Source organism: Rhodnius prolixus, unplaced genomic scaffold (assembly GCF_049639745.1).
Source record: "Rhodnius prolixus isolate KJV_2025 unplaced genomic scaffold, Rpr scaffold_11, whole genome shotgun sequence".
NCBI lineage: Eukaryota > Metazoa > Arthropoda > Insecta > Hemiptera > Reduviidae > Rhodnius > Rhodnius prolixus.
In genome coordinates this window covers 14132916-14145929 of record NW_027411625.1, presented here as the reverse complement: position 1 = coordinate 14145929, position 13014 = coordinate 14132916, and the positions used below count along the sequence as shown (strand labels likewise).

The following is a 13014-nucleotide window of genomic DNA, read 5'->3' as shown; positions in this document are numbered from 1 at the left end:
CAATTTAAAACAGATTTTAGTAAAAATCACTGCTAGAAGGTTGTTCAAGAGCAGGTTATCAACTACAAATTGTAAATATCGTAAAAATGTACCTCTTCAATTTGCTGATAAGATTTAGATTATCGTTGAAACCTTTGAGGTTTAGTTTCTAGTGATACACCCACTTTTTTTATTTCTTATTATTTTTCAGTATTATTTTTTTGAATAATGAATTAAATAAATAATTACATATGTGCCAAAAATGAGTTCAACTTTAATAAACAACAATGCAATACCTATTATTGATATGGCCTACATAAGTAAGTATTTGTTAAACTAAAATTATTGATCTCTCTAAATACTAGGCTTTATCTGTAATTTAAAAGTAATTTTTGCCAGTGAATGTTTGTTAAAATTTCACACCCTCAATTCAAGGTTTTAGTTATTAATAAGGAACGGATTCGTATGTATTTACATATTTTTTTTAGGCAATTTACAGACGTTTTTCAACTAGAAGTATTCATACTGACACTTTTTAAGCCGTTTGAGTCTACTTTTATTTCACATATTTCCACATATTTGGATGTTATCGCATATTTATACATATTTGATTAAAATAAATAAATATTTCTACATATTTAATCAAAATATGTACATATTTTTTCATATTTTTCATTTTGGGCATATTTTCATAATTGGGAGGTGGTTGACAGGAACTGTGAACCACAGACTGTAGGGCTGTGAATCACAGTGGGCAATGGTTGTTGTAATTTACACAGAATGCTGCTAAACAGTGACGGGCACTTATTAGTTCTTTGAAGTTGTCTGACGTTGTCTGTTCTTTCAGCTCGTTCGTTGAAGTGTCCAATTCATTTCGTTCGGTCACTTAGTGTATTCTTTTTTGGGTGAAATGCCACGAACATCGGCCTCAAACAAACAACTGGTTGCTAAATATCTTCGCAAGTTTCCAGCAGAACTTTTTCTTGGGAGTAAGGGAGATCTGATCAGATCAAAACTGGTAGAAGTACTGAGCAAGAACAAAGGGTGGGAGACCATCTGCAAGATTTCTGATATTATCAGTGGAACAGAAGTCACTTCAGAACATCGTGTACCCTTTACAACCAACGAGATAACTTCTTTCAGCAAGGCACCTATAACATCTGTAGATGTTGAACGATCTTTTAGTCGTTACAAGTCCATCTTACGCCCAGATCGTCGTCACTTTACGTTCTAACATTTGAAATTTCATGTGGTTGCAAACAATTTCGAAGAGAGAAGTTTTCAAAATTGAAAATTTAACACATCTTTTTATGAATAGTAAAAATGTTCTTTGTTGTATAAATCATTATAACTTGTAAAAACAAATTATTTTGTTCCTAATAAATTATTATAAATTGTAAAAATGTTCTTTTCTTGTATAAATAATTATAACTTGCCCCCCCCCCAAAAAAAAATCCATTTTCATAAAAAAAAATGTCCATTTTACTTAAATATTTCAGAAAATATTTTAAGAAAATCACATATTTTCCACATAATTGACGAAAATAAATGCATATTTTAATTAAATATTTGGCATTTTTAAATACATAAAAATCCGTTCCTTAGTTATTAACCATAATTTTTTTGCTACAAAGAATGGAATTTGTATCTTGGGAATTCGAATTTAAACTATATTTACCCAAGATCCCAAAATACTTTTTTAAACAAACAAACTTCCTATTGTTAATAATCTCGGTTTGATATTGCACCATACGTCGGGTCTTGTTTTATAGCACGACTTGAATTTGTGCCTTACAATTTACACCTAACCGTCTGTTGGCATATTTCTGGAACTATCAGATTTAATTTCTGACCGTACATTTTATATCATTGGCAATTTCTTACTCTGTTTTGGCAGGTCACCGAGATGTTTGGCCGATAAAGGCATGTACCCGACAGTCGGCGCACAAGTTGTACAAAGCCCTGGTTGATACCGGTCTAGCACTCTTAGTCAACCATGGTATTACTGAAATGAAGGTGCCATTTTTAATTTAAAAAAAAAAAAAGAAAAGAAATATATCAAAATAAATATCGCTTGTGGTGGCGGAATAATTCATTTTTATTACGAGGTTAGATCTGGTTTAAGTTTTATTAACTGGTTTAATTTGTTAACTTTGCTTTGAATTCGAAATACAGGTCTGACAATTTTGTAACGAGACTAGATTTTTTACCTCAGTTTACAGCGTCCTTCCTGCAGAACATGTTGAAACTTGGTCCTCCACAACCACTAACTGGCGTGATCTTGAAATCATTATGTTATGGGAGACGTTTGTACTTTCCTGAACAAAAAAAGTTCCATATCATACTTCTTTCTTTTTTTAAAATATTTTTTAACTGTTTTAAAAATCTGTCTCTATATAACTTTAGCGTTTGGTTGTTTGTCAAGTGATTATTTTGCCCGTTTATTTGTAACAAAAAAATAAAAAAGTTGGAACATCGCGCGGCCTTATTGGAACTTTTTTTTTTGCCGTACGGGAAGATTACACTACGCAGGCTTTTGTAAATGTGCCTTCTTAAAGATACCATATTCCGTTTGACAAAAGCTTTATCTGAAGTCCAATATAATGTTAACTATAAACACGTTTTGTCTGCGGATCCTTAAAATTTTGTCACTCTGGTGATCAGTAATTGCCTATCCTGAACTGGCGAAACAAACTTCAATTAACTACTTCATAGCACAGTGTCGTGCACTATTTTACAGTTAGTAAGCACAAATTGGTTAATAAAACTGTACTAGTCAAATAAATAATAGCCTATTATAAAATATAAACTTCTAATTCAAAAGCTGTTTGCTTTCGGAAATTTTTGGAAAGGTATTAGGAAATCTAGATTAGACGGACTTTTTAAATTAAAAACTTTTGCGGTTGCTCTTATTTTTTTAGTCTAAAAGTTTGTCTATCAATTCATTAATCTATTGATTAGTCTATTAATTGTATTTTAATTTTTACGAGAAATTTCAACAGATATTTTAATACGATACCAGTCTTTCCTCACTCTCATAAGTTGAGAGGAAAGAATGAATAGAATAAATATGTATTATAATACATTATACATTTCAACCTTCTAATCTAGTGAAGAAAGAGAAAAGTTAGGTGAGGAGGATTGGAATGCGGGGGAAAAAGAAGGAAAAACCTGCAACTAAGGAAAGAATGAAAATTAAATTATAATATATAGTCAGTATTTCTGTAAGGAAGCTTAATTCGTTATTTCCAAAAATGATTCCAACATATTTCTGCTAGGAAATCAAATATATGTTTATGTTTAAATGCGTCCCCTTCTCGAGTAGACCTCTAACATCTGGAGAAATAACTCAGTCAGCAAGTGTAGGGTGAGACGGTAACATAAATAAAGTCGAATTCTCTACATCAAATTGATTAATCTGGCTCTGAAGATGTATGGGAGTAGACACTGTGAGAGATACGATAGACATGCCTAATCGATACTAGTTAATCATATAGCTACTAGATAATCATATATTCTTGCTTCGCTGATGTAAAGTGAGGATTAAAATTCAGTCTCATTACTTGTCAAGCCCAATTAGCTTATATGTTTAAATGGAAGCATTTTGACGGTGCTTATGCATGAGTAAGCATGATTTTGTTGGAAAAGAACTTAAGTGTGAGAAGTAGCTTCGGTTGGCCATTATTCTGAGGCCAATGTACATTGCCCTAAATAATTGTAGACATTGTAGATAAAAAATAACTTAAATAACATTACTGTTATCTTTTATATAGCCACTTAAAATAATAACCTTAAGAACAAATCAAAATTACCAAAAATCTGTTGTAAATACTCATACTACATACTCTTACTATTAATCTCAACGTTAAGTTTGGAGTTGTTTAAATTCCTTTAAACTTCGAAAATGTATTAAGCTGTAAGTTGACTTTAATAGGTTTCGCTATAGTAAAACAGTGTGTTTGATGGACCCAAGTCGTCAAAGTTGAATTCCTCTTAAAAGAATATTTTTGGAAACAAACAAAAGCTAGGATTTTATCTGAGTAAAAGGATATGAAAACTTGAAACAAAAAATCTATTAACAGATGTACAGTCCCGATCAAACGACTTCAATTTTTTAATAATTAATAACTTCAATTTCTTCAATATACATATGTAGTATGTTGACTTGCTGTACCTAGAAGGTACAGTAGTTTAGATAATATTGCTGATTAAAACAGTACAATTTACTGAAATGGTGCTAAAGCACCTCTAAAGAGGGAAGTCCCAAGTACCTCTTCCCTCGAAAATACCTAAAACAAAATTTTCCTCGTAAAAATTTTCAATCTGTAGCTTTTTAGATGATTGGTTGTTACCCGAAATTTATAAACAAGAGTGGTTTTCGGAAAATTCGTGGAAAACTGGAATAACTTTTGTATTCGCGGTCGCATTATTTTCGTCACAGAAGTAATTCCTGCAAGTTTTTGAATTTTAAGTGACAGATCCATACATTACACTAAAATTAACTTTTAAAAGAGAGAAACCTCTGCTTCTAAACGTCCCTAAAATGAGGTTTCTTGGTAAGATGTTTCAAATAAAATCTATACATCAACATGTAAGCATTATGTATACTAAACATAGACAGTTTTTCAGTATAACTAATATGTATTGTGGTACTGGGTTCGATTCCCGGTCTTTTATGCCTTGGATTTTATTTAATGGTTAATAAAATAAATTTACAATGAAGTATGTTTGCTAGTCGCCTCCGTCCACGACACCTCATTGGTAGTTGGACGTTAAGCCCCGCCTGAAAAAATAGGCGATTACTTTACTTTACTTTACATAGACAATTTTTGGAGCCGTTTTTTTTAGAAAATTGTTGAATACGGAATAGTCAGTTCTATAAGGTCATAATAAATTCATAACTTCAGCTTTCTTCTAAAACCACCACTAGGGTATGCTCTTCTAGAAGGTACAGGATACTAGAAACTTTTAAGTTTGATTAAATGACGACATTATTTTTCATCCAAATCAAACAATAAACGAGTGGTTCCGCTTTTGTGTAGTGTACACATTTTGTGAACAGTTTTTCTCAATGAATGAATTCAACTTTGTAACTGTTTACAATCTCATTTCTTCCCCTAATACCCCTAACAAAACATAAATAACTGCTTTACACCAGTGGTTTTATACCCGCGAATAATAAACGAAAAACAAGAAATTTAGTAAAAGTTAATAAACCTATACTTCAAATAAACATGGTTCTGTTTTCACATCTTAAGTATAATTTAAATCTTTCATCATCACAAAATTAACAAAGTTAAATATAATCAATAGCGTATTATAACATGTACATTAGTGCATGCTTTGGAAGGACATTAAGAATGGTTGTTTATGATTATTATCTATTACTATCTAAAGATATTCCTTGTTATGCTTAAAAAATTAGATCTGCTTGTTTTCGGGATTTTGTGATTTTTTTTTTTTAAGCATGATTATTTTTTGATTACAGCTTCAGCAAGCTTATCGTAAGTTAGATTATTTCAGCAGTCTACCAGAAAATAATAGAAAAGAATTCGAAGGTGTGAAGGATTCATTGGAGACAAGCGGTTACCATCCGCCTGGGCCTAAAATGTACTGGTATTACTAAACAAAATTTGACATTCAACCTAAAAGTACTTAGTTCTTTCATTACAAATAGTTATTGAAAAGAGAATGAAATGACACTTTCACATATTAGGGTTCTCATTTTGCCAATACGAGCGCTAGTGTATCTGGCAATTCTACTAGAATTGTAAATAACATTTGATTATCAAAAAATAATAATGGTATGTGTAAAAACAAATGACCGTTTTTTAACAGAAGGTCCTTTAAATCTATCCAAATGCGGTTGATGATTATAAATTCGTTATTACATTTATATTTAGACGCTGTGGAGTGACTGGTAAAACATAGTGGGCTGCTGCTGAAGCTATGGGAGGGAGTTGAATGAGAAATCAAAAGAGAACCGGTTCTTGATTAAGGAATGCCTAGCGTTACAATTATTGTTCGTCAGTAGGAATGAAGTCCATGATATCCGGAGATACACTACCCGGCGTTAGTTTTAAATTTTAATAGTTAAAATTTAATTTTTTAAATTTTAGAAAAATTAGCATAGGGTGGTCATCAAATAAGCGTTAATGAGGCTTAAGAGAAAGCTGTTAAGTTACTTCAACCACAAGTTCCCGTGCACTTTTAGCAGAACTGGTTGGGTCTACAAACAACAATAGCTGGCCATATCCGTACACAGGAAAAAGTAAAAAAGGGAAATAAGCTAGTGGGGCATGACTTATAAAAAGCTGCCAGAAGAATGAGTACTTGCCATATATTTTTTTTTTAAATCCATCTGTCATACCGTACTACTGTGCAGAAAAATAGTAACGAGTGACGAAAATTGGATTTACTGGCAAAATCCTGAATCAGGAAGTCTAATGCTAGGTTCTCTGGTCGAATGGCATTTCTGGTTGGATAAGAGAACAATGAGAAAAAAAGCTTCGTATCATGAATTCGTTTCTGATAGACTTTCCATGAATTTCTACCCAAATACTAAATATATGTACTGTAGTGCTCTCCAGCAATCGCAAGCAAGTTTTGTTTCAGTAAATTAATGTTCGGCTACTAACCTCCCGAATTAAAAAAAAAAAAAATTCTTACAACTACTTTTACACCTTCACTGTTAGTCTTCAATCCAGTCTTAGTTTAATCCGATTGTCGTTTGTTTTCTACTTATCAAACTCTTTTTTACGACTGAAAAGTTTAAACTTATCCAAAGTTAAAACAAATATGAAAGAATTTTTTGTCCAAATCCAGGAATTTTATCAATGAGGCTTGCAACATCTGGTTTACAAAAGTTAATATAATTCGGTAGTTGGGCGTGAAGCCTGCCTGAAAAAAAACAGGCGTTAGTTGCTCTTTTTTTACTGTTAATTTCATGGACTATATTTTGAATGTCAATACAAAAAAATAATAAAATACCATACAAAATTTAGCGTTTTGTTGTTCGTTTTTGGCAACTGATTCATTAACCCAAAAGGAAGAAAGAGAAAGAATATTGCCTATTTCAGTCATTATTTTATTTTTGTGAACGTTTTTGACCTAGAACTAGGCCATCTTCAGGGCTTATGCTGTTGACAATTACAATATTGTTTTTATCTTATATAATTACAATATTAAGTAAGTATAATAATGTATAAGATTGGTGTATTTTCTTTCCTGTCTGTTTATTTACTCTACACATAAACAGAGTACAAAAACAGATAGAACAGACGACACACCAACCTTACAGATATCCATAAAAAAAAAAAAAAATATAATTTTCAACAGTATAACCCCTGAAGATGACCCAGGCCTAGGTCAAAAACTTTCACAAAAATAAAAATGACTGAAATTGGCTATAAAAAATTTATGTATACGATAATACATATTAGACTTTAAGGTTTATATATTTATTATTTTTAAACGAAAAACGGCAAATTAAGAGTTATTACTTATTGTAGACCTGGTCAATTACTCGACTACAAACATGTCTACAATGTCAAGTCCAACGGGAAAGATCCGATGCCAACAAGTTTTATCAACAATATAAATGGTTTAAACCAATTCGAAAGTTTGCTGGATGATTTTAAATCGTTGGCCAGTACTTTGATGCAATTCATCGCTATAGGAATTGGTAAAAAATTTTTTAGTACAATTTAACAATATTTTTTCAAGTGTGCAGTTTATCTTAAACTCATTTTTTTATTTCTTTATCTTGGCCAGGAATTTCGCCGAAACACTTTCGTAATGTGCATGATAAATTGTTGAAAGATGACGATGAATCGTTATTTCAAGTGATATACTATCCACCAACAGATGACTGTATACTTTGCGATGAGAAGTTCTCAACAGAGAAGACTGAAATTGGAATGTTTGTTCTAGTGGCTCAAGATGCAGAGAGTGGTTTACAGGTTATTATTATTATTATTATTAATATTGTTTTTATTATTATTATTATTATTATTAGTAACTTGATTTAAGTACCGTAACTTTATCTAATGCTGAAGTGTTGCTCTTGCTCGTCCATATAAGGCTACTTTACAGAACCGATTTTTAAGTTTTTAGTTTTTTTCTTGTTACGTCTCCAATGGCCTTATTTACAACTTCGTATTTACTAAATGCATGTAGTTCAATTATTTTTATCGAAACCATTTTTCTTGGAAACATCACTTTCGAAGTATTTTTGTCAGGTTCACTGTAATTGTAGTATAGTGCAATAGCTATTTTAGTATTAAAATTCCTTACATCCCTGCTAACGATAAAAGATGTAACTGTGATGTAACAGTCTATTTTTATTAATTTTTGAAACTTTTCTGTATATTTCCCTTTTCCTGGATTTTGTTTTCGTGAAATTTATATAAATATATTTTCAGGTTTTGCAGTGTAAAAAGTGGGTAACAGTAGGATATTTGCCAGGGGCAATATTACTAATTTGTGGCAACTTGCTGAAAGTTTGGTCTGAAGAATTATGTGTACCAGTGGTTTGTACAGTTCTCAAAAGTGTTTAAACATTTAAAAAATACTTTTAATACTTTTATCGCACTTTGAGAGGAAGTATTGATTATGGTCATATACAGGGTGTATACAGAGGAGTGGTCGAAACGTCGGGAGGTGATTCAGCAGCTCAGATACAACAAAAAATATTCTATTCACCCGATTCTCATTAGTGACCAAGATATTTGCATTTTTAACTTATCCGTCGATATTCGCGTTTTTCATCATAAAAACGACCGTTGTTCCAAACGAAAGAGCATTAAATTTCCTATAAATATGCTTAATCCATAGCCTCAAAATTTTTCTTATAACAATGAAATTTTTACTTTAATGTCTAAAAAAATCGTTCTCAATGATTTTTGTTAAAATTTTCAACTGTATTTATTCAGTGATTAATGAATCAAGGAGTCACATAATTTCAGAAAAAGTGCATTTATTGAGCTTCAAGACCACACGGATTTTTTTGGTTTTTAATAAAACCCTATCCGGAACAGAGGGGTGTAATGCAGAAAACTGGGATTTTGCGTAACCAACTTTTTACTACTAATTAACTCAAATATCAATTTTTGGAGAAGGAACAAAAAGAAAAGTAATCATTTTAGTTTTTAACAATTATTATTTTATAAAACGGAAGTAAAAAATAAAGTAGCAATAAAACGCAGTAGTTGCCTACAATTGTTTGTGCAAAATATTTTAATGACATAATGGAGGTTTTTTTCATCAAAGTTAATTAATAATAATTCAAAAATAAAATGGTTATTTTCTTTTTGTTCCTTCTCCAAAAATTTATTCGTTTTGAATTATTATTAATTAACTTTGATGAAAAAAAACTCCATTATGTCGTTAAAATATGTCGCACAAACAATTGTCGTCAAGAAACTAAAAATTTGTCACAATTCTTTCCCACTTCCTTGTTCGAGTAGTTCGAACAATTTTTGTAGCAATTTTAGCTAGGCACTTCCCTACTGTACTTTTTTACTACTGTGTTTTATTGATACTTTATTTTTTACTTCTGTTTTATTAAATAATAATTGTTAAAAACTAAAATGGTTACTTTTCTTTTTGTTCCTTCTCCAAAAATAGACATTTGAGTAAATTAGTAGGGAAAAGTCGGTTACGCAAAATCCCAGTTTTCTGCATTTACACCCCTCAGTTCGGGGTAGGGTTTTATTAAAAATCAAAAACATCCATATGGTTTTGAAGCTCAATAAATGCACAACTTTTTCTGAAATTATGTGACTCCTTGATTCATTAATCATTGAATAAATACAGTTGAAAAGTTTGACAAAAATCATCGAGAACGAATTTTTTAGACATTAAAGTAAAAATTTCATTGTTATAAGAAATGTTTTGAGGCTCTGTATTGACGCGAATATCGACGGAAAAGTTAAAAATGCAAATATCTTGGACACTATTGAGAATCAGGCCATAGTGAATAGAATATTTTTGGATGCATTTGAGCTGCTGAATCACCTCCCGAAGTTTCGACCACTTCTCCGTATACACCCTGTATACAGGGTGTTTCAGGGTTGTGTCCTAACTGAAAATATGAATTTAGGAACTCAAAAGAAGAAAAAAAAAATCCTATAAAGGTATGCCCGTTAACGCTTTGTATATGAGATACTCACGTATAAAGATTTCGATTTTATGAATTATTATTAGGTAGGTTATAATAAAAAAAAATTAATAGTGTCTTCCAACTACTTTATTAATAGAAAATTAATTAAACAATTAAAAGTAAATAAATAAATAAATAATAAAGAAAATGAGGTATCGGTATCTTTCTTCCATAGCAGCAGTAGCCGAACGGTACTGGATTGCTGTTATTGATTCAATTACTCTTCTTCTTAAAGAATTAAGATCATTGACCAGCATTTCATAGACTTTTCCTTTATTGGCACCCCAAACAAAAACAATCCATTGGTGTCAGATCTGGATAGCAAGCAGGCTAAGCCGTCGGTCCTGCTCAGCCAGTCCATCGATTGGGATAATCTTGATTTAGCAACTTTAGTGGACCTCTCCTGCAATGTGCTGGACAACCATCAAATTGAAACCATGAGTTCCTTCTGAGTTGAAGCGGAACAACTTCAATCAAAATATAATAATCATTACTAAGAAACTGCAGAAATGTGCCCGCATTAAGCCTAGGTGGTAAGAAATGCGGTCCAATTAAAATATTGTCTAATATCACTAAAACTCCCTGAAAATGGTGCTCACGAATTGCATGAGGATTTTCGAGCATCCAGAGATGATAAGTTTTTTGGTTGAACATTTCTTGTGAGTGTAGCTTCATCCGTCTAGAGAATATGACGCGAAAATTGTGGCTTAAGATCAACTTGATTTAAACACCAATCGTAAAAATTTCTTAGACAAAATTCTTGAGGTAATAAATGTCGTACCCGTTGATAATGCTATGGGTGACGTCCATCTTCAGAGAGAGTTCTCTTTACTATAGTTGGCGTAATATGTACTAATTGAGCTGTAGCTCTTCGTACACTGACAGACGGATTATGATCAAACTATTGTAATATTGCGCACTCCTTTCATTTCATAAAGGGGCAAGAGCTCCATCAGCACATGGCATTAAAGCAAATGTGCTAAGACGTTGAAATGTGGACCTAAAGATAGTATTGTATGGTAATTTTTTATTCGGAAATCGACACGGAAAATTCACGACGGGCAGCATTGCAAAAACCATACACAAACACCATACCGGCATATTCACTGTTAGAATAAATGCGATGCATAATGATACATACTCTGTAAAAGCGTCAAACTGAAGAAAGTTATTGAGAAAGAGTTATTATTTAGAAAGTCCACAGTGCAAATTCCAGATGGTATTATTCCGTAAAATGTCAATATTGGTGTGTGCAGTTTGAGACACAAGGTGATTTTAGCTGTTATACAATCAATTTCTGATTCGTTCTAAAATCTTTAGACGTGAATATCTCATAAACAAAGTATTAACGGGCATACCTTCAAAAGAATTTTTTTTCTTGTTTTGAGATCCTAAATTCATATTTTCAGTGTAACCCTGAATCACTCTGTATATTTAACTCTCTTACAGCGACTTAGATTTTCAAGAAAATTACTTTTAACGTGAGTTTTGACAAAGTAATTTCAATATGGGAAAGGTTTACCATTAAAAGATCCTGTTGAGAGAAAGTCATTCTGTATCTCAGAAATCAAATTTTGTAATGATAAAATACATAAGTTTTCTAATCCCTCAGGACCATAACATGTGCTTTGTCCAAGGAGATTTAGATTTTAATTTCAAACCTGTTGTTCAACCAACTGTTTTATTGTTCTTCTATACAACTAATTTTAGCATTCCGTGACAGAACATTAAAGCGAAAAGATATGTATTGCCTGCTGCTATCCTAGATTTAATCGGCTCCTATAGCTCATATATATTTATACTTCAAATTGAAGATCTGGTCAAAATCAATACTTCATGTTTGAAAGAATAAAGAAAGTATGATATTAGTAATAAGCCTGCATAAGGTAAATTGTTCATTTACGTTGTAGCCTTACAGATTCGCCGTGCCAGTGGATGCCAACATAAGATCCCGGTCCAGACATTGTGCGATATTGGCTTCTAGGATACCTCCCAACACAATAGAACTGTGCCCGGCCGTGGCACCGCCATTACATGTTGTCACAACAAACTTGGAACAGATTATCGCCTCAGTGGAGAATTTAACTGAAAATGATAATAGCCAACACTTAAATCCTTTGCAAAGAGTCATCCATTATATTTGGGCAATCTGTCGAACACCCTGCAAAAGTAATTATTGAGCAAAGTTTGGTTATGTCGATTACATATATTAATATTTTTATATTTGTATTTATTTCATTGATTGTCAACCTACTACATTAAATTGTATGTAAAAAGTTGTAAATAAATTTGAGGCGATGGACCCTGAAGTTGCAAGATGGCTGCCATCAATTTACTGTTCACCCAACCTTCTTACATCTTAAAGGGACACTACCACTGTAGTTTCAACTTTAGACTTGGTTATTAAATTATCCTCACAAAGAGTGTACCACGAATTAAAAAAGAAAAGTAATCGATTGGAGTTAAATCTTGACTACAGGGTGGATGAAAGAGATAATGCCATCAAGTTTTAATGTCTCTCTATCCCTCCTCTATCTCTAGCTTTAATCAAAAGTAAGGTGTAACTGGGCTTTATCTTGTTACAACAATTTTGCGATTGATTAGAATTAAATATTTTCGCGCTGCTTCAATTCTCAACCGTTTCTGTATTGTTTGCAAAAAGTTTATTGACCTAACTTACAGTTGATACTTTTTACACCCTAAAAAAATCGTAAATCAGGGCGAATCTACCATTGATTCCTCAAGCACTTGAGGACTCATTGATGCCAGCTGCAGAAAGGAATGCTTGCAGCAATTCAAAAAACAGGGAGTTTGGTATTTTTTTATCAAATCAATTATGCCCAGCTACTTTCGAGCAGCCTAATGCTGAGAAG

General features: G+C 32.1%; 1 protein-coding gene across 1 annotated transcript; it reads left to right on the top strand.

The window, feature by feature from the left end:
- Positions 1-42: 42 nt before the first annotated feature.
- Positions 43-12457, top strand: LOC141459297 (uncharacterized). Its single transcript, XM_074138199.1, has 7 exons — positions 43-299; positions 1877-1995; positions 5468-5589; positions 7491-7663; positions 7753-7940; positions 8403-8510; positions 12052-12457. Exons 1-7 carry the CDS (start codon positions 242-244, stop codon positions 12319-12321), a joined length of 1038 nt encoding a protein of 345 aa, XP_073994300.1. The 5' UTR covers positions 43-241; the 3' UTR covers positions 12322-12457.
- The last annotated feature ends 557 nt before the right edge of the window (positions 12458-13014 follow it).